Genomic DNA, 22,856 nt, shown 5'->3' with positions numbered 1-22,856 from the left:
CGTCCTTGGGTGCCGGTGCTCCCGGTGCGAGGGGCGCCCTTCTGCCGGCCGAGCTGGGCGCCGGTGCTCCCTGCAGAGCTGGGCAGCAGGTGCAGTCACGGGCGCTGTGCTGCCACCCTCCTCTCCTCCCCACACCTCCAGCCTGCTCTGGCCCTGTCCACCCCTCCCCTTCCAGCCTGTCCCCCTGACGCAGCTTCCTGCTGCTCGCCCAGCACTGCAGGCCCCTCGAGGACTCCTGACCAGGGGGTTATGCGCCTGGGACCCCAGCCCCGAGAGCCCAAGTTCAGCCCTGCTTCTCCGTGCAGCCCCGGGTGGACAGGCAGCACCTCCCCTGTGAGGGGCTGTGCTCTGAGCTGCAGGGGTGCTGAGGAGGCGCCACCTCTGTCCTTAGCTCTCCACCTGGGAGCGGCAGCAGCTCCCTGCAGGGTCGTGTGGTTGGTGTGGGCCCCTGCTTCCTCTTTTGCTTTGGGCCTGTAAGGCCGGGATCCTGGGCTGGGCTGGTTTCCCCCTTGCGGGCCCACACGGGCACTAGGAGAAGGGCAGAGTCAGATCGCCGTGGCCGCAGTTTGGCCCCGGGGACACGCACGTCAACTCCTTTTCGCCGCCCGCCCCTCCTCTCTGCATCCCGGGGCTGTTGGGGTAAAACCAGGCCGCCTTGGTGTGTCCCCCGGCCCCCGCTCTGTCACCAGCAGCCCTTCCTCTCCTGCCCAGAGATCCCCCTTCCCGACAGTGGAGGCACGTGGCTCCGTGCCTGCAGCCTCAGCCGACCTGCCCCGGTGGGCTCTCCGGTTACAGGGAGCAGAAAGAACCTTCCCTCAGGCCGGGAGGGGTTCTGCCTGAGTGGGCTGATGTGCCAGAGAGAAGGGCACCGCTTTTTTTTTTTTTTTTCCCTGTGCTGTTGTGACTTCCCTGGGACTGGCAGCAGGAGCCGTGGGCTGGTGACCTAGTGGGTGGGAGGGAGGGGTGTGAGCCAGGCTCCCCCGGCCCGGTGCTTTGCTCTGCCCCCAACCCTCACCTTCTGGGCTGTGCTCCCGGCTCCCAGGTATTTCTCACTGAGGACAGTTAAATGCAGCTGGGTGGAGAAAGGATCTGAGGGTGTGTGTGTGTGCGCGCGTGTGGTGAGACCCTTTCGTGAGTCTTCCTGTCACTCAGCACAAGGACTCACACAGGCCCTGGAGACGCAGAGCTGGTGGCACAGGTGGAAAGTGAAATGCAGCCGATGGGGCAGCGCAGTCAAACGTGGAAGCTGGGCAGGCAGGGTCCCCTGCTCGCCTCTCCGTGAGCTCGGCAGGGGATGCCAGCGGAGTGGGGCTGACCAAGACCAAAAAAGATAACAAGTGATGTCGCTGAAGATCCGCTCTTCCGGTCACCTTTATTGGGCGCCCCTTGCACGCCAGGGGCTGCAGCCGTTGGATCAAGCCCCGACTCGTCTTTTTCAGGCGGATGTAAGTGCAAAGACCAAGACTTGAACAAGATGGAGCAGATTTGAACGCATTACGAGAACTCCAGGAAAGCCGGAGAGGGCGGGCCTGGAAGATGTGAAAGGGGCTTGGGTGGCAGCGAGCGCTCCACTCCGTCCGTGCGGGCCCGGGCAGACAATCGGCCCGACCTTCCGCTCCCGCCGCGGAGCGAGTCCCTCGGGACCCCCTGGGAACGCAGGCACTCAGGCCTCTCACGCTTGGCCCGGGAGTCGAGCCAGAGGCTGGAAGCCTGCGCTCGGGCGGGCGAGACGCAGAAAGCACTCCCTGGGGCCGGGACTCGCCGCCCGCGCGGCCCCGCTCCGGGCGCCGCAGCCCAGGTCTGCGCTCCGCGTCGGAGCCGCGGCCTCAGTGTACTACGACTCCCAGAAGGCTCGGCGGCCTCAGTACTACGACTCCCAGAAGGCTCGGCGGCCGGCCGGCGAGTCACGTGACAAGCCGAGCTCCCTCCGCCGCCGAGAGGACGTGGCGTGCGGCGCTGCCGGAAGTTCCGGGAAGTAGGCCCCGAGGGCGGCCGGAGCTTCCGGGCTGGTCGCGCGCCTTCCTGTGGCCAAGATGGCGGCCGAGCATCCCGAGCCTCCCAAAGGCGAATTGCAGTTGCCGCCGCCGCCGCCTCCCGGGCACTATGGCGCCTGGGCTGCCCAGGAGCTCCAGGCCAAGTTGGCAGAGATAGGCGCTCCGATCCAGGGTGAGGGCTTGGAGGGGCCGGGAGGGCACCGAGGGTCCGTGGAGACGCGGAGCCCGGTTACCCGGGAGACTGGGGGCGGGGGCGGGCCCGCGCCGCTGACCCGAGCCTCGCCCGCAGGGAGTCGCGAGGAGCTGGTGGAGCGGCTGCAGAGCTACACGCGCCAGGTGAGTGCCGGCGGCCGAGGGGGCCCGCCCGGCGTCGTGGTGGCCGGCCCCGGCGCGGAGGAGTCTCTGGCTCCCTGGTGGGCCGCCCTGGAGCCTCGCTCTCTCTCTCGCAGACGGGCATCGTGCTGAACCGGCCGGTCTTGAGAGGGGAAGATGGGGACAAAGCCGCGCCCCCTCCCATGTCGGCACAGGTAAGGGGGCGCCCCCTTCTCTCGCCTGCGTCGGGCTGCCGTGCGGAGGTGGGAGCTCCGGGTCCGGCCCGCTTCCCGGCGTCCGCGCCTTCGAGTTCTGGCCCCGGGGGTTCCGCTTGAATGCGGCCCGCCCCGCGTGCTGCCGTGTCGACCTCTTGGCCCGCCCCGCGTGCTGCCGTGTCGCTGTGCGAGACTGAACGCGCGGGTGGACTCTGCAGAGCTCGCAGCGCCTGGCACGCCGGTTGTCTCCCGTCCGTCACTTATGCAGGATTTGATGCTTTTCCTCCAGAGAGTGCCTCTGACCCATGGCTCTGCACTCCTTCAGCGGCCTTTGTCTCGCTCTTTCTTTTTTTTGACAGGCAGAGTGGACAGTGAGAGAGAGACAGAGAGAAAGGTCTTCCTTTGCCGTTGGTTCACCCTCCAATGGCCGCCGCGGCCGGCACACCGCGCTGATCCGATGGCAGGAGCCAGGTGCTTCTCCTGGTCTCCCATGGGGTGCAGGGCCCAAGCACCTGGGCCATCCTCCACTGCCCTCCCTGGCCACAGCAGAGAGCTGGCCTGGAAGAGGGGCAACCGGGACAGAATCCGGCGCCCCGACCAGGACTAGAACCCGGGGTGCCGTTGCTGCAGGTGGAGGATTAGCCTAGTGAGCCGTGGCTCTTTTTAAAAGTGTCTCTTTTTAAAAGGTTTATTTATCTACTTGGAAGGCAGAGTTAGAGAGACGGAGGTCTTCCATCCGCTGGTTCACTCCACAAATAACTGCAGTGACTGGGGCTGGGCCAGGCTGAAGCCAGGAGCCAGGAGCTTCCTCTGGGTCTCCCACGTGGGTGCAGGGGCCCAAGCACTTGGGCCATCCTCCACTGCTTTCCCAGGAGCACTAGAGGGAGCTGGATCGGAAGTGGAGCAGCCAGTGCTCAAACCAGCTCCTGTAGGGGATGCCGGCACTGCAGACGCTGGCTTAACCCGCTGTGTCCAGCGCTGGTCCCTCAAGTGTCCTGGAGTCGTGTGGAGCAGCTGTGTTCGTGGTATTTTTCCGTGGAGACAGTCGGTAGCTTTCTTTGGATGGTATCCCAGAGAACTTCCCGTTCTCTTCCAGTGCACAGAGCAGTCTCTTACAGAGCAAGAAATCACGTCTCTGTCTTTTTCCTTGATTTTGAATATTTTTTTACTTATTTATTTGAGAGGAAGGTTTATAGACAGAGACCGAGAGAAAGGTCTTCCATCCGCTGGTTCACTCCCCACGAGCCTGCACCCATACGGGCTGCTGGCATCACAGGCGGAGGCTTAGCCCACTGTGTCCCAGCACCGACCCCAGGATCTCGTCTGACTTGGAATCCCAGTGCCTGGCTCAGAGCAGGCTCCCAGCGGATGCTGGCAGAGGGCGTGGGCGAATGCCTCCTGGCTCACGATCGCATTTTCTCCACAGCTCTCTGGGATTCCCATGCCACCGCCACCCATGGGGCTCCCTCCTCTGCAGCCCCCTCCACCCCCCCCTCCACCCCCACCAGGCCTTGGCCTTGGCTTTCCCATGGCCCACCCACCAAATTTGGGGCCCCCGCCTCCTCTCCGCGTGGGTGAGCCGGTGGCGCTGTCGGAAGAAGAGCGGCTGAAGCTGGCGCAGCAGCAGGCGGCACTGCTGATGCAGCAAGAGGAGCGCGCCAAGCAGGTAGGGCGGGGGAGCCTGGGCCTGGCCTCGTGGGTCCCTGCGGAGAGAGTGGGCTCGGGGAGTTGGCGCCGGGACCAGAGGCAGAACCAGGCCGCAGGCTGGCGGCAGAGCTGGGGCAGGCGGGCCGTGGGGAGTTGTGCTGGTGTGAGCTTGTTTTCTCTCTTAAGCAGGGAGATCATTCACTGAAGGAGCACGAGCTCTTGGAGCAGCAGAAGCGGGTAATGCCCCCCTTCCTGACCTTTGACCTCACGGTCCAGGCCTTGGCTGTCACTTAACCGTGCTTAGTGTGCAGGACGAGAGGCACCGTTCGCGTTTTCTTTGGAGGCTGCCTCATCCCCAGCTAAATTCCAGCATCTCTTGAAGAATTCCGTTGTTCCTCAGCCCACAGGTTGGCAAACCACAACCTGTGGCCTGTGTCTGTCTGAGCTGTGAGCTGAAAATTTTTTTCCTATTTGTAAAGGGTTGTTGTAAGAAAAGCCCAAATCAAGAATGTCTAGCAAAGTCCTCACAACAGCCCGTGGAGGCTGATGCCCACTGGTCCACCACTAGTCCACACGACGTCCCCTTAGGTGCCTTGGAAAGGTACCCTTTGCGTCAGACGTGGGGTGACTGGTGGACTAAGTTTGGGAGTGGGGGCGAGATCTCGGGCCCCAGAGGTGCGCTGTGCCAGGTGTTCCCCGACGGGTTGCTCCGGAGTGTTGGGAGATAAGCATGAGAAGCAGCGTAGGTAGGGAAACGGACGTGACGTGCTGTCTCTGCTGGTTGTACCGTCTCAGAGGGTGGACTTCAGAGTTCCTTCCGAGTAACTCAACTTTCGGAGATAAAACTCTTCACTGCGACAACGGGAGGCACTGTCGAGCCGACTGTTGACTTTGTTGCTAGGGGCCGCGTGTCCGGGGCTTTTCTTAGTGTTGTTTTCAGGGATTTCCCATCCTGGATCAGGAGCGTGGGGGGTGGAGGGGAAGTCAGACCCCAAGTGGTTTCTGAGTGCTCTCCGTGGGCCCCTGGCCCAGCCAGGAGACTGCCTGTGCCAGGGGCTGCCTGCCAGACAACGTCTCAGCAGCGTCCCCGCTTCCACCTCCCTGCCGTAGGCAGCCGTGCTCCTGGAGCAGGAACGGCAGCAGGAGATTGCCAAGATGGGCACCCCAGTCCCTCGGCCCCCACAGGACATGGGCCAGATGGGCGTTCGCACTCCTCTGGGTCCTCGAGGTAAGAACCGGGAAGGGGAGGACAGGAAGGTGATTTAAGAGAGGTTTCTTTCCTTTTTTTTTTTTTTTTTAATTTGTTTATTTGTGTGTCAAAGTTGGCGGAGCGGGGAAGAGGTCTTCCATCCGCTGATTCACTCCCCAGATGCCTGCATCGGCCAGGGTTGGGCCCCTGGGCCAGGCTGGAGCCAGGAGCTTTATCCGGGTCCCCCACATAGGTGCAGGGGCCCAGACACTTGGGCCGTCTTCCGCTGCTTTTCCCAGTCCATTAGCGGGGAGCTGGATCGGAAGTGGAGCAGCTGGGACTAGATCCGCTGCCCGTATGGGATGCCCGCGTTTCAGGTGGCAGCTTTACCCATTATACCACAGTGCTGGTCCAAAAAGTTTTTTTTTTGTTTGTTTGTTTTGTTTTGTTTTTTTTTTGACAGGCAGAGTGGACAGTGAGAGAGAGAGAGAGAGAGAGAAAGGTCTTCCTTTGCCGTTGGTTCACCTTCCAATGGCCGGCGCAGCGCGCTGATCCGATGGCAGGAGCCAGGTACTTCTCCTGGTCTCCCATGGGGTGCAGGGCCCAAGCACGTGGGCCATCCTCCACTGCACTCCCGGGCCACAGCAGAGAGCTGGCCTGGAAGAGGGGCAACCGGGACAGAATCTGGCGCCCCGACCGGGACTAGAACCTGGTGTGCCAGCCGCCGCAAGGCGGAGGATTAGCCTAGTGAGCTGCAGCGCCGGCCCAGGAGTTTTTAAAACAGTTTTTAAGGGCAGTCACCCACTTCATGAACACAGTCAGCCCTTTGTGTCTGCTGGTTCCATAACCACTTACTTGACCACAGATGGAAAATAACCAGGAAAAGTTTTGAGTGTCACTAAGCAATGTGTCTAAACAATACAGCAACAGTTTACGTAGTGTTTACATCATGTTACACGTTGTAAATCTTCAGAGATGACTTAAAGCACACAGGAGTCTGTGCATGGGTTACATGCAAATGCTACACCACTGTACGTGGGGAACGTCAGCGTCTGGCTTTTGGTGTCTGCGAGACCGCTGTGCATGTGACACAGAGAGGGCTGCTGTCGTGAGTGGGCAGTTCAAGGCGTACTCACAACCCGAATATACCCCCACAGCCCTGCCCGGACCAAAACCCAAACACCCTAGGCTCCCTTCCAGTTTCCCTGAAGGGTACCCAGCACCCTGACTTGTAGCAAGGAAATACTTCTTTTTTTTAAAGGTTTATTTTATTTATCTGAAAGACAGAGTACACAGAGAAGGTGAGATAGAGAGAGGTCTTCCATCCGCTGGTTCATTCCCCAGATGGCCGCAATGGCTGGAGTTGAGCTGATGTGAAGGTCTCCCATGTAGGTGCAGGGGCCCAAGCACTCAGGCCATCCTCTGCTGCTTTCCCAGGCCACAGCAGAGAGCTGGATCAGAAGTAGAGCAGCAGGGACTCAAACTGGCACCCATATGGGATGCTGGCGCTTCAGGCCAGGGATTTAACGCGCTGTGCCACAGCGCTGGCCCCAAGGAAGTCCTTTTTTTTGACAGATAGAGTTAGATAGTGAGGGAAAAGGACAGAAAGGTCTTCCGTTGGTTCATCCCCCAAATGGCCGCTACGGCTGGAGCTACGCCAATCCGAAGCCAGGAGCCAGATACTTCCTGGTCTCCCATGTGGGTGCAGGGCCCAAGCACTTGGGCCATCCTCCACTGCCTTCCTGGGCCACAGCAGAGAGCTGAACTGGAAGAGGAGCAACCATGATTAGAACCCGGTGCCCATATGGGATGTTGGCGCCGCAGGCAGAGGATTAACCAAGTGAGCCACGGTGCCGGCCCCAGGAAGTCCCTTTTTATTTGAAAGTCAGAGTTACAGAGAAGTAGAGACACAGAGAGAGGTTTTCCATCGCTGGTTCACTACCCAGATGGCCACAACAGCTGGAGCTGTGCCGATCTGAAGCCAGGAGCCAGGAGCCAGGGGCCAGGGGCCTCTTCTGGGTCTCTCATGCAGGTACAGGGGCCCAAGGACTTGGGCCATCCTCTACTGCTTTCCCAGGCCATAGCAGAGAACTGGATCATAAGTGGAGCAGCTGGGACTAGAACCGGTGCCCATATGGGATGCCAGTGCTCAGGCTAGGGCTTTAACCCGCTGCGCCGTAGTGCCTGCCCCAGGAAGTCCCTTTTTAAAAGTGTTTTGTTGGGCCGGCGCCGCGGCTCACTAGGCTAATCCTCCGCCTTGCGGCGCCGGCACACCAGGTTCTAGTCCCGGTCGGGGCGCCGGATTCTGTCCCGGTTGCCCTTCTTCCAGGCCAGCTCTCTGCTGTGGCCAGGGAGTGCAGTGGAGGATGGCCCAAGTGCTTGGGCCCTGCACCCCATGGGAGACCAGGAGAAGTACCTGGCTCCTGGCTTCGGATCAGCGTGATGTGCTGGCCGCGGCGGCCATTGGAGGGTGAACCAACGGCAAAAGGAAGACCTTTCTCTCTGTCTCTCTCTCTCACTGTCCACTCTGCCTGTCAAAAAAAAAAAAAAAAAGTGTTTTGTCTTTGCTCACGCTGAACTTTCTCCCCTCCCTCAGCTGCTGCCCCCGTGGGCCCGGTGGGTCCCACTCCAACTGTTCTGCCCATGGGGGCCCCCGTTCCTCGTCCTCGTGGTCCCCCACCGCCCCCTGGGGATGAAAACAGAGAGGTGAGACGCATGGTCTCTCTCGGGACAGGAGAGTGGGGGCTGGGGGGGCTGTTTCTAGAGTTTCCGAGGGGGATTCTGTGGGAAGAGGGGGACTTCAGTTGTTGGGGGAGGGAGAGGTCCTGTTCAGAGCATTGTGGGGGAGGGCAGAGGCGTCGGGGGCGGGTCCGGGGCGGAGTTCTGGGGTTTCCTCTGAGTGCAGCCCGTGTCGCCCGTCTACTGCCCACGTCACCTGGCGGCAGCCTTTCACTCAGGAGGTGGGCGTTGGAGGGCAAGGGCCCTCACTGGGTGTCTCCGGCAGATGGAGGACCCCTCTGTGGGCCCCAAGATCCCCCAGGCTCTGGAGAAGATCCTGCAACTGAAGGAGAGCCGGCAGGAGGAGATGAGCGCGCAGCAGGGTGGGTGCCGGGCCTTGCGGGGCGCAGCAGGGTGGGTGCCGGGCCTGGCGGGGCGCAGCAGGGTGGGTGTCGGGCCTGGCGCGGCGCAGTGGCGGGGCCTGGCCAGCGCGACCCGTCCTCCCTCCCTGCCCCTGGGGGGCTTGGTGCACGCCTGCACTTGGTAAAGAGGTGACTGAGCAGGGCCCTGATCGCCACCCTCCCCCCTTGCAGAGGAAGAGGAGATGGAAACAGACACTCGCTCGTCCCTGGGCCATTCGGCCTCCGAGACCGAGGAGGATGCAGTGTCCACATCCAAGAAGGAGGTACGGGGCGGAGCTGGCCTAGAAGCCGGGTGTGGGCACCGGAGCAGCCCCCGGCGCGGTGTCCAGTGAGGGCTGGCCACTGTTGTGGGTTCTGTCCTGAGCCTCTCCCGGGTCTTGTTCCATCGCCTTGCGTCTCTTGGGTTCCTCGTGTCTGCTCACTGTGCTTCACGGCTAGGGGAGCTGTGCCTCGAGGGTACAGGAGCGTCGCAGGGGCACGCAGCCTGAGCGTGGAGGGCTCTGGAGTCACTCTCCCGGCCTCTGCACCACGTGCCTGGGGTCGCCCCCTGGGAGAAGCCAGCCTGAGCTGCTGGGGGAACGGTGGGGGTCAGGGCTTGGGGGTCAGACATGGTGATTGGTTTTCTCACCTGGTGGCTTTTCCTCACCGTGATAGAAAAACCGGAAGCGCCGGAACCGGAAGAAGAAGAAAAAGCCGCAGCGCGTGCGGGGGGCGCCCTCGGAGAGCTCTGGGGAGCGCGAGAAGGACTCAGGCCGGCCGCGCGGCTCGGACGCCCCGGCCGCTGACGTGGAGATCGAGTACGTGACCGAAGAGCCCGAGATTTATGAGCCCAACTTCATCTTCTTCAAGAGGATTTTTGAGGCTTTCAAGGTAGCGGGAGCGGCGCAGCCGGAGGGGCTGGGCGGGTGAGACCGGGCTGGGAGGTCTGGCCGGGGCGTGGGCCCCGCACTGGCCGTTGGCGTCCTCTGCCCCCCCCAGCTCACCGATGACGTGAAGAAGGAGAAGGAGAAGGAGCCCGAGAAGCTGGACAAGCTGGAGAACGCCGCCGCCCCCAAGAAGAAGGGCTTCGAGGAGGAGCACAAGGACAGCGACGACGACAGCAGCGACGACGAGCAGGTCGGGGCCTGGCCGGAGACGGCGCGCGGGGCCCATGGGCTGACCTCTGCCCGGGCTCTGGGAGCGCAAGTCTTGGGGTGGGCTGGGCCCTTAGATTCCGTCCGAGGGCCTTGCTCACGCGTGATGACTGTTCCGTGGCAGGAGAAGAAGCCAGAAGCGCCCAAGCTGTCCAAGAAGAAGCTGCGTCGCATGAATCGCTTCACCGTGGCTGAGCTCAAGCAGGTGAGGCCGGGAGAGCGTGGGAGGAGGCCCAGGAGGGCGCGCGGGAGGCCCGGAGACGTGGGTGTGGGTCCTCCACGGAGGAGGAGGGAGAGCCTCGGACCCGAGAGCTGCGCCCCCAGAGGGCCTCGTGTGCGTTTTGCAGCTGGTGGCCCGGCCCGACGTCGTGGAGATGCACGATGTGACGGCGCAGGACCCGAAGCTCCTGGTGCACCTGAAGGCCACTCGGAACTCGGTGCCGGTGCCGCGACACTGGTGCTTCAAGCGCAAGTACCTGCAAGGCAAGCGCGGCATCGAGAAGCCCCCCTTTGAGCTGCCGGACTTCATCAAGCGCACAGGCATCCAGGAGATGCGGGAGGCCCTGCAGGAGAAGGTGAGGGCCTTCTCCAGAACTGGAATCCAGACCCCGCCCGCGGCCGAGGGTCCCTCCTCCAGCATAGGAGTCAGCACTGCACAGCGCGGGCGGGCGGCGGAGGGGAGGGAACGGGCCAGGCAGCTCCTCGCTTCCTCCCCGGGTCCTCACCAGCGTGCGCTTTGCGGCCGCACAGTCCTAGTGCGAGGGGGTGACTTCTGGCAGGGACAGCCAGCACGTGGCTGTGGTGTGGAGGCCCGTGCAGTGCTCGGCGGGCCTGCCTCCTGATGAGCTCCGTTCCGCTTCTCTCGAGCCAAGTCGTGAGCCTGGGTTCTTGGTCACGGGGCCCAGAGCTCAGGCGGCCTCGTGTGCAGCTTACCCCATGGTGGGGTTGAATAGAGAGGGTTTGCTGACTTTCAGATGAGACAGAGGGCGTCCTCTGCTTTCTCATAGGAAGAACAGAAAACCATGAAGTCAAAGATGCGGGAGAAGGTTCGGCCCAAGATGGGCAAGATTGACATTGACTACCAGAAGCTGCACGACGCCTTCTTCAAGTGGCAGACGAAGCCGAAGCTGACCATCCATGGGGACCTGTACTATGAGGTTGGGGGGCTGGTGGCAGGGCTGGGCCTTGGAGTCATGACTGCGTAACCTTCCGGTAGAAGGTGTTAGCCCTGGGTCGGTGGTGCCACAGTCTTAGTCTCAGATGAGACGGAATCTGAAAGTTATTTTTATGTATTTTTTACAGATTTATGTTACTTACTTGAAAGAGAGTTACAGAGATGGGGAGAAACAGAGAGAGGGATCACTCTTCTCTCTGCTGGTCCACTCTCCTAATGACCTCAACACCCAAGGCTGGGCCAGGCAAAGCCAGGAGCGAGGAGCTTCTGGGTCTCCCATGTGGGTGCAGGGGCCCAAGCACTTGGGCCATCTTCTTCTGTTTTTCCCAGGCCATTAGAGAGGGCTGGATTGGAAGTGGAGCAGTCGGGTCTCGACCTGGCGCCCATATGAAATGCTGGCACTGCAGGCGGTGGCCTTACCTGTTGTGCCGCAGCACCTGTCCCGTGACTTGCACTGCTATGGAATGCTGGCATCACAGACAGCAGCTTAACCCACTCTGCCACAAGCCTGGCCCACAGCCTAGCCCTGGACTTTGAACTTTTAAAATCAGGTCATTTGGTGGGAAAATGCAGACCATGTCTTTGGAGTGGTTATAGTTAGAGTGGTGTGTTGGCGTAGGGACAGAGGGGCCAAGTGGTGGGTGATTTTCAGGAATACTTAATGTCAGAAGTGTGAGAAAAGTTTTCTTCTTTTCTGGCCTTGAAGTAGCGATCCACAGTATGGGGGTTTTGAAGGCTTTTGGGCTCATCCTGTTTAAGGCCCTCAGATGGGTGAGGAAGGTGCAGGCTGGCCACGTTGTCACCGTGGTCAGGGAGGCCCTGAGCGTCTGGCCTTGTGCTTGTTTCTTGCCCTTGCTGGGGAGCGATGTGATGAGAGTCAGGGTGGGAGCGGGCAGCGGTCCGGCGGCCTGGGATTCTGTGTCTGACGTGGTTGGGGCTTCTCTGCTCTCCTGGCCTCTCCTGCCATGGAGCTCAGTGCGTGCGTGTGTCCCCGCAATAGCAGCCTTTGCTTGATTCCCAGGGGAAGGAGTTCGAGACGCGACTGAAGGAGAAGAAGCCTGGTGACCTGTCGGACGAGCTCAGGATTTCCCTGGGGATGCCTGTGGGACCAGTGGGTGTCGGTCGGCTGGGGGGCGGGGCGGGGCGGGGGCGGCAGAGCAGCGCAGGGTAGGCAGACGCTCCCCTGTTCTCTCATGCTGCAGAACGCCCACAAGGTCCCGCCCCCGTGGCTGATCGCCATGCAGCGGTACGGACCACCCCCATCGTACCCCAACCTGAAAATCCCCGGGCTGAACTCGCCCATCCCCGAGGTGAGTGTCGTCCCTTCTCGGTCTTGGCTGCCTCTGCTTGTCTGCTTGTCTCACGGAGGGGGTTTCTGTGTCCTTCTCCTCGTCTCCACTCTGGTTATAAAACAGAAAGGAAGTAACAGATTCTACTGGTTTAAAAAAGCGACACGCTCACGATAAAGTGTTCCCTCAGCATTAGCAGCCCAGAGGTGAGCCGAGCGGCAGGCTCGTCACCAGACGCGCCCAGGGCTTGTAGGACACGTGGTGAACTCACGGCCGTGCTTGTGCGGGCGCGCGCCGGGCTCCCCCGTCTGCTGCTGCGGCGAGCGCAGAAACAGCCACACCGACTGACCGAGGCGGCGCGTTCCCTGTGCCTCGCACGTGCGTCGTAGGCAGGCAGCTCCGATTTCATCTCAGCAACAGCATGACATTTCAAAACGGCAGTAAATTAAAAAAAAAAGTGAGGCCATTGAAGTAAAAAAGTGGCGTTGCTAAGCTTCAGATGAAATTGGAGGTACCAGTGCCGGAGGCCGCCCTCGCCTCGCCGTGCAGGGGAGTGTCCGGCCTGTGCTGTCTCTCTGACCGCCCTGTGCCGCCGTGGGGCCGCGGATTCGGTTCTCCACACTGTTTCCGGACTCCTGAGCGCACGTTCAGTCCTTGGAAGAGTGACTGCTCTAGGGCTGCGGCGGTCTCGAGCTCAGCGGTGGAGCTGACTGTGCCCCGCGTCTTGCAGAGCTGTTCCTTCGGGTACCATGCCGGCGGCTGGGGCAAGCCCCCAGTAGACGAGACCGGGAAGCCGCTCTACGGGGACGTGTTTGGAACCAACGCTGCTGAATTTCAGGTACGGGCCGGGTCCCCGCAGGCCTGAGGGTGCTGGCTGGAGGCAGCCGCTATAGCTCAGTACCCTGGTGCTGGGTGTTCCTCAGAGTGAAGAGGGGGCGCGTGTTCTGTGCTGCAGTGAGAGTGCGCTGTGCCCAGCTCGGGTCAGGGGCTGGCTACTTGTGCCCCTCCCACTCACGACAGCGTGGCACGCGGTAGCACTTAGTGAACCTTTGTCGAATGACTGAGTGATCTCTCCTAGACCAAGACTGAGGAAGAAGAGATTGATCGGACCCCGTGGGGGGAACTGGAGCCCTCAGACGAGGAGTCCTCGGAGGAAGAGGAAGAGGAGGAGAGCGACGAAGACAAGCCAGATGAGACGGGCTTCATCACGCCGGCAGACAGGTGGGCGCAGCGGCCCTGCGGGGTGCGTCCCCGCGGGCTCCCTCCCCGCGGGCTCCCTCCCCGCGGGCTCCCTCTTGGCCCTGCGCTGACTCCTCTCTCCTCAGTGGCCTCATCACCCCAGGAGGGTTCTCGTCGGTGCCCGCTGGAATGGAGACCCCCGAGCTCATCGAGCTGAGGAAGAAGAAGATCGAGGAGGCGATGGACGGGTGAGTGGAGCGGGCAGGCTGGGGCGGGGGGAGGTTTCTCTTCCTTCAGCTCTGGGCCAGCGGGCTGCCTCCGCCGCCCCCGCCCCCCCCCGCCCCCCCCCGCCCCTTCTGTCAGCGTCGTCGAACACCAGCTCTGGGCCAGGCTGTCTGTGGGCAGCGGGGAGGCAGCGTGAGGGAGGCCGTCGAGGGAGCCGGCCGTCGAAGGTCGTTTCAGATGTAGATGAGGGTGCTGGGGCCGAGGAGCCCGGTAGTGGCTGTGGAGGGGTGTGGTGGGAGGTAGTGGCTGTGGAGGGGTGTGGTGGGAGGTAGTGGCTGTGGAGGGGTGTGGTGGGAGGTGGACTTTGGGAAGACCTCATTGAGAAGGGGGTGTGGGAGCTGAGACGGCTGCAGATGGCCTGGGGCCGGAGGTGTGTGCTGAGGCCCCAGAAGCACAGCTGTGCACAGGCCGGGGTCTCGAAGCTCTGAGCTGTGGAGACGGAGTCCGAAGTCTTCCCCATTTGGCCCCTTTACCGAGAAGCGACCTCTCGGACCTCTGCGCAGCTCCCTTTGTCCTGTTTGTCTGCCTTTCGGGCTACTGAACAGTTTACTCCGCTTGGCTCTGTGTCACCTTTGCTGGCTGATGAGCTGACCTCTGTTGTGAGTTTCCGTGGTTGCTCATCGTTCCCACCCGCGTCGTCATCTGCCAGAGGCTCCGCACAGCAGGGCTGGCTTCTCTCCTGGCCTTTTACGCTGCTGTCGTATGTTTTACGTTACGTGTGCTATAAATCCTGTACTAGCACATGGCTGTTATTTCTGTTTATATGCTCAGTTACATTTTTTAAATATTGCCTTTTTAAAGGATTTATTTATTTATTTGAAACTTGGAGTTATAGAGAGGCAGAGGCAGAGAGAGAGTGTGAGATCTTCTGTCGGCTGGTTCACTCCCCAAATGGTTGCAACAGCCGGAGCTGGGCCGATCTGAATCCAGGAGCCAGGAGTTTCTTCTGGGTGCAGGAGCCCTGGGGCTTTGGGCCATCGTCCACTGCCCTCCCAGGCCACAGCAGAGAGCTGGATCGGAAGTGGAGCAGCCGGGTCTCGAACCAGCACCCATTTAGGATGCCAGCACTGCAGATGGTGGCTTTACCCGATATGCCACAGCACCGGTCCAATTTTATACTTTCTTTTTCTTTTTTTAGATATTTATTTATTTGAAAAGTAGAATTAGAGAGGTAGACACAGAGAGAGAGAAAGAGAGACAGATCTTCTGTTCGCTGGTTCACTCCCCAAATTGCTGCCGTGACTGGGGCTGGGGCTGAGCCAGGCTGAAGCCGGGAACAACTTCTGGGTGCAGGGGCCCAAGCACTTGGGTCATCCTCTGCTGCTTTCCCAGGCCTTTACAGGGAGCTGGATGGGAAGTGGAGCAGCTGGGACTGGAACTGTTGCCCATAAGGGATGCTGGCGCTGCAGGTCAGGGCTTTAACCTACTGTGCCACAGCACTGGCCCGTGGTCAGTTATCTTTTAGTGAGATTTAAATAACAACCATAGCAACCATAATTGTTGATAACATTTTCAATGTTCTTCCATTTCTTTGTGTGTATCTGGGTTTCTCTCTGGTATCATTTTCTTTTTCTTTTCTTTTCTTTCTTTCTTTTTTTTTTTTCATTTTCCTTTTAGTTGAAGGGTTTTCCTATAACATTTCTTGTTGTGGGTCTGCTGGTCACAATTTCATTCAGCTGAAAGAAATTTTTTTAAAAATAAGATCTATTTATTCATTTGAAAGGCAGAGTTACAGAAGAGAGGGAAAGACAGAGTTCTTCTGTCTGCTGTTCACTCTCCAAATGGCCGCAGTGGCCAGGGCTAGATTAGGCTGAAGCCAGGAGCCTAAACTCTATCCAGGTCTCCCACATGGGAGACAGGGACCCACGGACTTGGGGCATCTTCTGCCTTCCCAGGTGCATTAGCAGGGGGAGCTAGGTCGGAAGTGGAGCAGCTGGGATATGAACTAGTGCCCAAATGGGATTGCAGGTGTCACAGGCAGTGGCTTAACCTGCTGTATCACACACTGGCCCTGAAATCATTTTTCTTTATTGGAGATGCAGAGAAAGACACACATACACACACAAGATAGAGAATTCTCATCTGCTGTTTCACCCCCCAGATGCCTACAGTGGCCGAGATTGGACCAGGTGGAAGCTGGGAACTGACGACCCAGTTCAGGTCTTGTCTCCCAAATGGGTATCAGGAGCCTCATGATTTGAATTGTTTCCCTGCCTCCCACGGTCTGTATTCGCAGGAAGCTGGAGTCTAGCCAGAGCTGGAGCTGGGTAGCAAACTCGAGTATTTCAATTCGGATGCAAACATGTTAACTGTTAGGACAGGTACTTACCCCTCAGCTTTGGTAGTCTTGAGTTCTTTACTTGACCTTTTTCTTTTCTTTTAAAGATTTAGTTTACTTATTTGAAAGGCAGAAATGACAGAGAAGGAACAGAGCTCTTCATTTGTGGGTTCACTCCCCAAATGGTTGTGGGACTGGGGGGCTTGTGGGGCTGGGCCAGGCCAAAGCCAGGAGTCCGGAGCCTCATCCAGGTCTCTTATGTGGCTGGCAGGGGTCCAAGTACTTGGGCCATCTGCTGCTGCCTTCCAAGGCGCATTAGCAGGGAGCTGGATCAGAGGGGACTTGGGACAGTTGCTCCAGTATGTCACAGGTGGTGGCTTAACCCGGTGCACATCACTGGCCCCTTGACTTTGCTTTTGGCAGGTTGCCGCCAGGTCTAAGGCTCTGGGCTGTGTTTTCCTCTGCGTGCTTTCAGGATGTTGCTCTAGCATCTTGCATGGTTCAGTGTGGGGGAGCTCGCATCCTTCCATCAGTTCCTTTGTACATGACGCATTTTTCTCTGGCTGCTTTTAAGATTTTTTTCTTTTTCAAAAATTTGTTTGAGAGGTAGAGTTACAGACAGAGGGAGGGGGAGACAGAGAGAGTCTTCCATCTGCTGATTCACTCCCTACATGGCCGCAGCTGGGCTGAACTGAAGCCAGGAGCTGCCTCTGGGTCTCCCACACAGGTGCAGGGGCCCAAGCACTTGGGCCATCCTCCACTGCTTTCCCAGGCCACAGCAGGGAGCTGGACTGGAAGAGCAACTGGGACATGAACTGGTGCCCATATGGGATGCCGGCACCACCGACAGAGGCTATGCCACAGCGCCGGTCCCTGCTTTTAAGATTTTATTTCTGGGGCCAGCGCCGCGGCTCACTAGGCTAATCCTCAGCCTTGCGGCGCCGGCACCCTGGGTTCTAGTCCTGGTCGGGGCGCCGGATTCTGTCCCAGTTGCCCCTCTTCCAGGCCAGCTCTCTGCTGTGGCCAGGGAGTGCAGTGGAGGATGGCCCAAGTGCTTGGGAGACCAGGAGAAGCACCTGGCTCCTGGCTTCGATCAGCGCGGTGTGCTGGCCGCAGCACGGCAGCCATTGGAGGGTGAACGAACGGCAAAGGAAGACCTTTCTCTCTGTCTCTCTCTCTCACTGTCCACTCTGCCTGTAAAAAAAAAAAGATTTTATTTCTGGTTTGGAGCCTTGGTGTAGTTTTCTTCACTTGAGATTTGTTGAGCTTCTTGGATTTGTGAGTTTACTCTCATAGTTTTTTTTAAATTAATTTTGGGGACATTTGGTCATTATTTCTCCAAATACTTCTAGTGTTCTCTTTCTCCTCCTTAGGAATTGCAGTTAGACGTCTCTTGGGTCTTGTGAAGTTGTCCTACTAGACGCTGACATTCTGTTCACTTTTAAAGAAATAAGAAAATTTTCTTTAAATGTAGAAAGGTTTTTATTACTGTGTCTTCAAGTTTAACATTTTCTTCCATAATATGTATTCTGACATTAAAACATGTAACATTTTTCTTTTTTTTTTTAAGATTTATTTTATTTATTTGAAAGAGTTACAGAGAGAGGTAGAGAGAGAGAGAGAGGTCTTCCATCTGCTGGTTCACTCTCCAGATGGCTGCAATGGCCGGAGCTGCGCTGATCCAAAGCCAGGAGCCAGGAGCTTCTTAGGGGTCTCCCACGTGGGTGCAGGGACCCAAGGACCTGGCCATCTTCCACTGCTGTCGCAGGCCACAGCAGAGAGCTGGATCGGAAGTGGAGCAGCCAGGACCTGAAGCGGCGCCCATGTGGGATGGCGGCACTGCAGGCCGTGGCTCTACCTGCTGTACCACAGCACTGGCCCCTATGGGTTGCGTTTTCTTGTGTCTTTGCATGCGTGATGGTTTCTGTGAGATGCACCGTTGTTGGGTCTGGACTTCCGTGTTCCCATTGGCGTCTCACTGTGTCAAGGCCACACTGGATCCTCTTCGTAAGGGGCACATGTCTCCTGTATCTGCGGCCTCACACCCTGGGAGTCGGGTTTCCGTCTGGCGAGTGGCGCCAGCGCTCCTCGCATCCTGAGTGGGCAGCAGGCTCCGTCGGCACTGGTCTTTTCCGCTGGGGCTTTGCTTAGCCTGGTCCTTTCCTCGTGCGTGTGCTGGACCTCTGTGGGCCGAGTCCTCTCCCGTTCTCAGTCTTGGGGCCTCTGGCTGCCCTGGACTCCCTGGACTCGGAGCTCCATTCCCCGAGCTCAAGGGGTCCTCTTAGCTGTCCCAGGTCTCCTCTGGGTTCCGTGGCTGGAAGCTCAGGGCAGGTACCGGGACAGCCGAAGGGTTAACCTCGCTTGTTTCCTGTGCCGGGAGACTCTTTGGCCTTCACGGCTCCACGTCTAGTGTCTTGAAAGCTACTTGTGTTCATCTCCTTTTCATTATTAAGTGAAACGTACTAAGAGAAGAGGTTTATTTAGCGCACCGTTGTAGAGACCAAACGTTGCAGACCCAGCTGCCCATTGCTTCTGCCTCTGGTGAGGGCCTGAGGACGGTGGTATCCGGCGGGGCCGGGGTGGGCTTGGGGATCTCACTGCAAGACAGGAAGCCAGAGGGGGCACCGGGGGTGCGGCTCTGGCTTTTGTAACAGCTCAGTCTTTCCAGCGCTGACTGAGGGGTACTGCTTCATCTCTTCGGGGGGCAGCACCCCCACACCTCGCACTTTACCATTTCTATACTGCCAGACCAGGGACCCCGCCTCCTTGGGGAGCACACCACCACCAGGCTGTGCACCCCTGTGTATTTTGTCCAGTTTCTGGTGGTTTTTGGCATCAGCTTCGGGATAAATCTGGTGGCTGCTTCTTGTCGGGAGGCAGAAGTCGAGCTTCGCATGTTCAAGGAAGAAAGCAGACGGTGCTCTGGATAGCAGCGCGGAGGGATTTCCTAAGGACCAGAGTATGGACCCTTCAGGTCATGGTAGCATTTTTTAAAAAAAGATTTTATTTATTCATTTGAGAGGTAGAGTAATAGAGGCAGACAGAAAGGTCTTCCATCGCTGGTTCACTCCCCAAGTGGCTGCAGTGGCCGGAGCTGGGCCAGTCCGAAGCCGGGAGCCAGGAGCTGCTTGTAGGTCTCCCACGCGGGCACAGGGGCCCAAGCACTTGGGCCATCTTCCACTGCTTTCCCAGGCCACAGCAGAGAGCCGGATCAGGGGAGAAGCAGCTGGGCCTTGAACCGGCGTCCATGTGGGATGCCGGTGGCACAGACAGAGGCTTAGCCTACTATGCCACAGCGCCGGCCCCTAGGTCATGGTCACGTTTTATTCCATTGATAATCAGCAACCTCACAGGATTTGGAGCAGGAGTGCCAGGATCTGAATTCTGTTCAAGGTGTTCACTCTGGCTACTGTGTGGAGAAATCGTCACGCCTTCTGGGGGAGGGAGGTGGAGAGGCCGTGCTCGGGGTGGCGGTGGCACACCAACTCCGTGTTCTGGCTGTGACCCTGGCTGTGCTGTGTTGGCTGCCTGCGCCGTGTGCTCAGCTCCAGACGGTGCCCGCCAGCCTCTTCCCTGCCGCCAGCCTCCCTGCACCAGCCGCCAGCCTCCCTGCACCAGCGTTGCCTGTCTGATCCTCAGCCCCTTGGTGTGAGGTCCTGGGTCTGACCCCCTCACCTGGTCAGGGGCCTCTTGGTGCCTCCGCCCCTTCCAGGCTGTATCCCCTGGCATCGGCACCGCAGCCCCACCTCCGGTTCTTCTCTTCATGGGCCTCGGTGAACCTGAGGCTGTGCCCCCGTGTCAGAGCCCAAGGTGCCGTCCCTCCCTGAGACCCTCTAGCCCCTTTGCCGGGCTTGACTGCATTTTCCCCTGCAGAAGTGAAACGCCTCAGCTGTTCACCGTGTTGCCAGAGAAGAGGACAGCCACCGTCGGGGGGGCCATGATGGGGTCGACCCACATTTACGACATGTCCACGGTGAGCACTTGGAGGACACTGCTGGGGGGCTGGGAGAGGGGGCTCCGAGACTGGAGAGGACAAGGCCCCATCTCTCGTAGGTCATGAGCCGCAAGGGCCCGGCGCCTGAGCTGCAGGGTGTGGAAGTGGCCCTGGCGCCTGAGGAGCTGGAGCTGGACCCCATGGCCATGACCCAGAAGTACGAGGAGCACGTGCGGGAGCAGCAGGCCCAGGTGGAGAAGGAGGACTTCAGCGACATGGTGGCCGAGCACGCCGCCAAGCAGAAGGTGGGGCTCGGGCTGGGGCGGCCGCCGTGCGGGATGGTGCCCTCTAGTGGTGAGGGCGGGCACAGGCTTCCGTAGGCTCTGGCAGGCGGCCTCTAAGGATGGTGGGACCAGGCGGGAGGGCAAGGGTCCTGCACGTGGGAGAGGGTGGGACCGGGGTCCAGAGTAGCGCTCCTCCCACGGACTGCTGCCTGCGTCAGGCTGCCCACCCGCACCCGTGTGGTGGCCAGGTGGACGTGTAAGCTGCTGTAACCGGCTTCTCTCTCTCCTGTAGCAAAAGAAGCGGAAAGCCCAGCCCCAGGACAGCCGCGGGGGCAGCAAGAAGTACAAGGAGTTCAAGTTCTAGCCCCACCCAGCCCCCCTCTGGCCCTTTTTCTGGATGCCCGGCTTCACGCGTGGGTCCCTGCAGTCCCCAAGGGCTTGTCATTTCATGTTCCTATTTTAGACCTGTTTTGTAAATAAAGCTGTTTCCCAAGGAAAGAGATGACTGTAACACTGCTGATGCGCCCTCCCTCCAGGACTGAAATGGCCCCCTCCTGTAACCCCTGGGCTACCCGCCGCCAGGCTGCGCACCTGCACCAGGTGTTGCAGGTGAGACCATGAAGCCAGGCCTGTGCCGAGCGGTTTCCCAGCGCCCCTCCCCCCTGCAGGAAGGCTCTGGGCCAGGGCCTCCGGGTCCTGGTTCACCTTACTGCGTTGTCCTTGGGGAGTAAAAATAGGCAGCTTAGCGCCCTGGCGGACCGGGAGGTGACCGGGGTGGGAAGTAGGCCAGGTCAGGTGTGGCCAGAAGGCCGTGTGCTACCTGTGTCTGAATGGGCCCCGGGTTCCAGCGACCTCAGCGCTGCGATGGGGCAGGTGTGCAGGGAGGGCCGATCAATGGGTTTCGTGCTGGCGCAGCCCCTGGCCTGAGAATGCTTCCTAGGTGTGAGTGCAGGCTGCAGGCCGGGTCCTCGGCGGGTCCTCGGCGGTCCCTCGGGCACAGGGCGGCCAGCAGGAGCAGAATTCAGATCCACTAGCAGCGAGGCTCCTTCCGGGAGGGGAGCTGGGCCCAGCTGGAGAATTAGCCCTTGCCGGCCTCGGGGCGGGAGCTGCCCGGCGGGCGCCCGCGGTGGTGGCCGGCGGGCCTCGGGGCTGGGTGCGGGAGCCCAGGTGCGTGGCTCGGCGCCGGGAGAACCGGCTCCAGGGCGGCGCTCGCCCGCGGCGGCCTCGGTCCCCGCTGCGCACCCCCGGAGGGCCCGCGGCGCGCTCCCGCGGCAGCCCTCCCACCCCCGGCCGGGGCCGCGCCCCGGAAAAGCGGGGCTTCCGCTGGCGGGGCGGGGCGCGGCGGGCAGGAGAGCGCAGGATTGGGGCCGCCTCGGCCTCGCCGGGAGCGCGCGCAGCCCGCGGACCCGGGCCGCGCGGCGAGGGCGCGCGCCGGCAGCCCGCCCCGGCGCCCCGCCCCGCCCGGGCACGCCCACCCAGTGTCTCGGCGGCGCGAGCCGCAACAGGCGGCGGCGGGCGAGCGCGAGGACCGCGCGCCGCGAGGCCCCGCGCGTGCGTGCAGACTCGCTGGCGGCTCGCGCTCGGGCGGCGGGCTGAGGAGAGGCGCCGAGCCCCCGCCGCCGCCGCCGCCGCCGCCGCCGCGGGGGGAGCCCGGGAGCCGGCCCCCAGTCGCCTCGGTGCCCTCACCCCGCGCCGCTGCCGCTGGCCCAGCGATGGCGGAGCGCGCAGCCGCGGGCGGTGGTCCCGGAGGCGCCGGGGGCGGCAGCGGCCCGCGGGGCTCTGGGGTCGCCCAGTCCCCGCAGCAGCCGCCGCCGCCGCCGCCGCAGCCGCCGCAGCAGCCGACGCCCCCCAAGCTGGCCCAGGCCACCTCGTCGTCGTCCTCCACCTCGGCGGCGGCTGCCTCGTCCTCGTCCTCGTCCACCTCCACCTCCATGGCCGTCGCGGTGGCCTCGGGCTCCGCCACTCCCGGCGGCCCGGGGCCAGGCCGCACTCCCGCGCCGGTGCAGATGAACCTGTACGCCACCTGGGAGGTGGACCGGAGCTCGTCCAGCTGCGTGCCCAGGTGAGCGGCGGCGGGGTGGGGCCGCGCTCCGGTCCCGGCGCCCCGGGGGCGCCCGCTGCTCCCCGGATCCGGGGACCCGCCCTCTGCGGCCGCTCGGGGCGCCGGTCCCCGCCGGGGGCTGAGCGGACGCGGCCTCGCCGGCGCCCCCGGGCTGTCCGCGCGCGGCGAGGGCTGGTCTGGGTCTGGCTTCGCTGGTGTGCTCGGCGTGGGCCGGAGCGGCTGACCCTTCCGGCTTCTGGTTGGCCTTGGCCGCACGCAGCCAGCGCGGGACTCCCTGCGTTTGTAGTTTGGGGTCCTTTCGCGTACGTTTCTCACCGCCTGCTCCCGGTAGCAACTTGGTCACCGGTGCTTCGTGCGCGAGATCACGGCCTGGTGCCTGCGCGCCGGCCGCTCCCCGGTCGGCTGGACCCGTCTGGAGGGAGACTTTCCCGGGCCTGGGGACGCTGTCGCGTTGTCACCTCTAAGCCGCGGTGGCCGTGTTGCCTGGGCGGTCTTGGGCTCTCTCCCTGCTCTTTATCCGGCCTGGGCAGACGCGCCGAGGGGGCCTTGCCGCCTCCACCCTCGGCTGTGTTTTGCACGGTTATCGAGTGTAGAAAGGGAGACGCCGAGCAGTCCTGGGTCCACGGAGCCCCTCCCGCCGCCACTTCCCTTCGCGGAGGTAAACACTGCGCTGTTGAGCTCATCGGTTCCCTTTCTTCTTTTTTTTTTTTTTCTCCCAGCCCTCGTTTTACTATGTATATG

The 22,856-nt window shown here is 61.0% G+C and overlaps 2 protein-coding genes across 4 annotated transcripts in view; both read left to right on the top strand.

Annotated features, from left to right (window-relative positions):
* The first annotated feature begins 1,967 nt into the window (after positions 1 to 1,967).
* On the top strand, positions 1,968 to 20,551 carry SF3B2 (splicing factor 3b subunit 2). 2 transcript variants are annotated; one of them, XM_051854795.2, is made up of 22 exons: positions 1,968 to 2,166; positions 2,284 to 2,330; positions 2,444 to 2,521; positions 3,948 to 4,187; positions 4,355 to 4,405; positions 5,279 to 5,396; positions 7,954 to 8,063; positions 8,362 to 8,458; positions 8,669 to 8,760; positions 9,152 to 9,367; positions 9,476 to 9,613; positions 9,755 to 9,835; positions 9,978 to 10,205; positions 10,638 to 10,787; positions 11,826 to 11,915; positions 12,007 to 12,114; positions 12,824 to 12,931; positions 13,172 to 13,314; positions 13,419 to 13,520; positions 19,709 to 19,808; positions 19,889 to 20,074; positions 20,346 to 20,551. In XM_051854795.2, exons 1-22 carry the CDS (start codon positions 2,034 to 2,036, stop codon positions 20,415 to 20,417), a joined length of 2,688 nt encoding a protein of 895 aa, XP_051710755.1. In that variant the 5' UTR covers positions 1,968 to 2,033; the 3' UTR covers positions 20,418 to 20,551. The 2 variants fall into 2 exon arrangements, with proteins under 2 accessions (XP_051710755.1, XP_051710759.1); XM_051854799.2 differs by having other exon boundaries at positions 1,985 to 2,166; positions 4,358 to 4,405.
* Positions 20,552 to 21,556: 1,005 nt separating this feature from the next.
* Positions 21,557 to 22,856, top strand: part of PACS1 (phosphofurin acidic cluster sorting protein 1) — a 156,285-nt gene continuing 154,985 nt past the window's right edge. The window contains exon 1 of one of the 2 annotated variants that reach the window (XM_070068218.1): positions 21,557 to 22,115. In XM_070068218.1, coding sequence (XP_069924319.1) covers positions 21,766 to 22,115 — 350 coding nt within the window. In that variant the 5' untranslated portion in view covers positions 21,557 to 21,765. Of the gene's footprint in view, positions 22,116 to 22,336; positions 22,774 to 22,856 lie in introns of those variants that run through there. The other variant, XM_070068233.1, reaches the window with a different exon arrangement.

This window comes from Oryctolagus cuniculus, chromosome 1 (assembly GCF_964237555.1).
Source record: "Oryctolagus cuniculus chromosome 1, mOryCun1.1, whole genome shotgun sequence".
Classification (NCBI taxonomy): domain Eukaryota; kingdom Metazoa; phylum Chordata; class Mammalia; order Lagomorpha; family Leporidae; genus Oryctolagus; species Oryctolagus cuniculus.
The sequence above is the reverse complement of the archived record's forward strand: the minus strand, read 5'-3'. Positions and strand labels throughout refer to the sequence as shown.

Bases quoted from the DNA above. Each gene is read 5' to 3' on its own strand.
- SF3B2 (XM_051854795.2), top strand. From the start codon at position 2,034: ATGGCGGCCGAGCATCCCGAGCCTCCCAAAGGCGAATTGCAGTTGCCG. The intron at 5,397-7,953 runs GTAAGAACCGGG...CCCCTCCCTCAG, and splicing joins CACTCCTCTGGGTCCTCGAG to CTGCTGCCCCCGTGGGCCCG. The intron at 8,064-8,361 runs GTGAGACGCATG...TGTCTCCGGCAG, and splicing joins CTGGGGATGAAAACAGAGAG to ATGGAGGACCCCTCTGTGGG.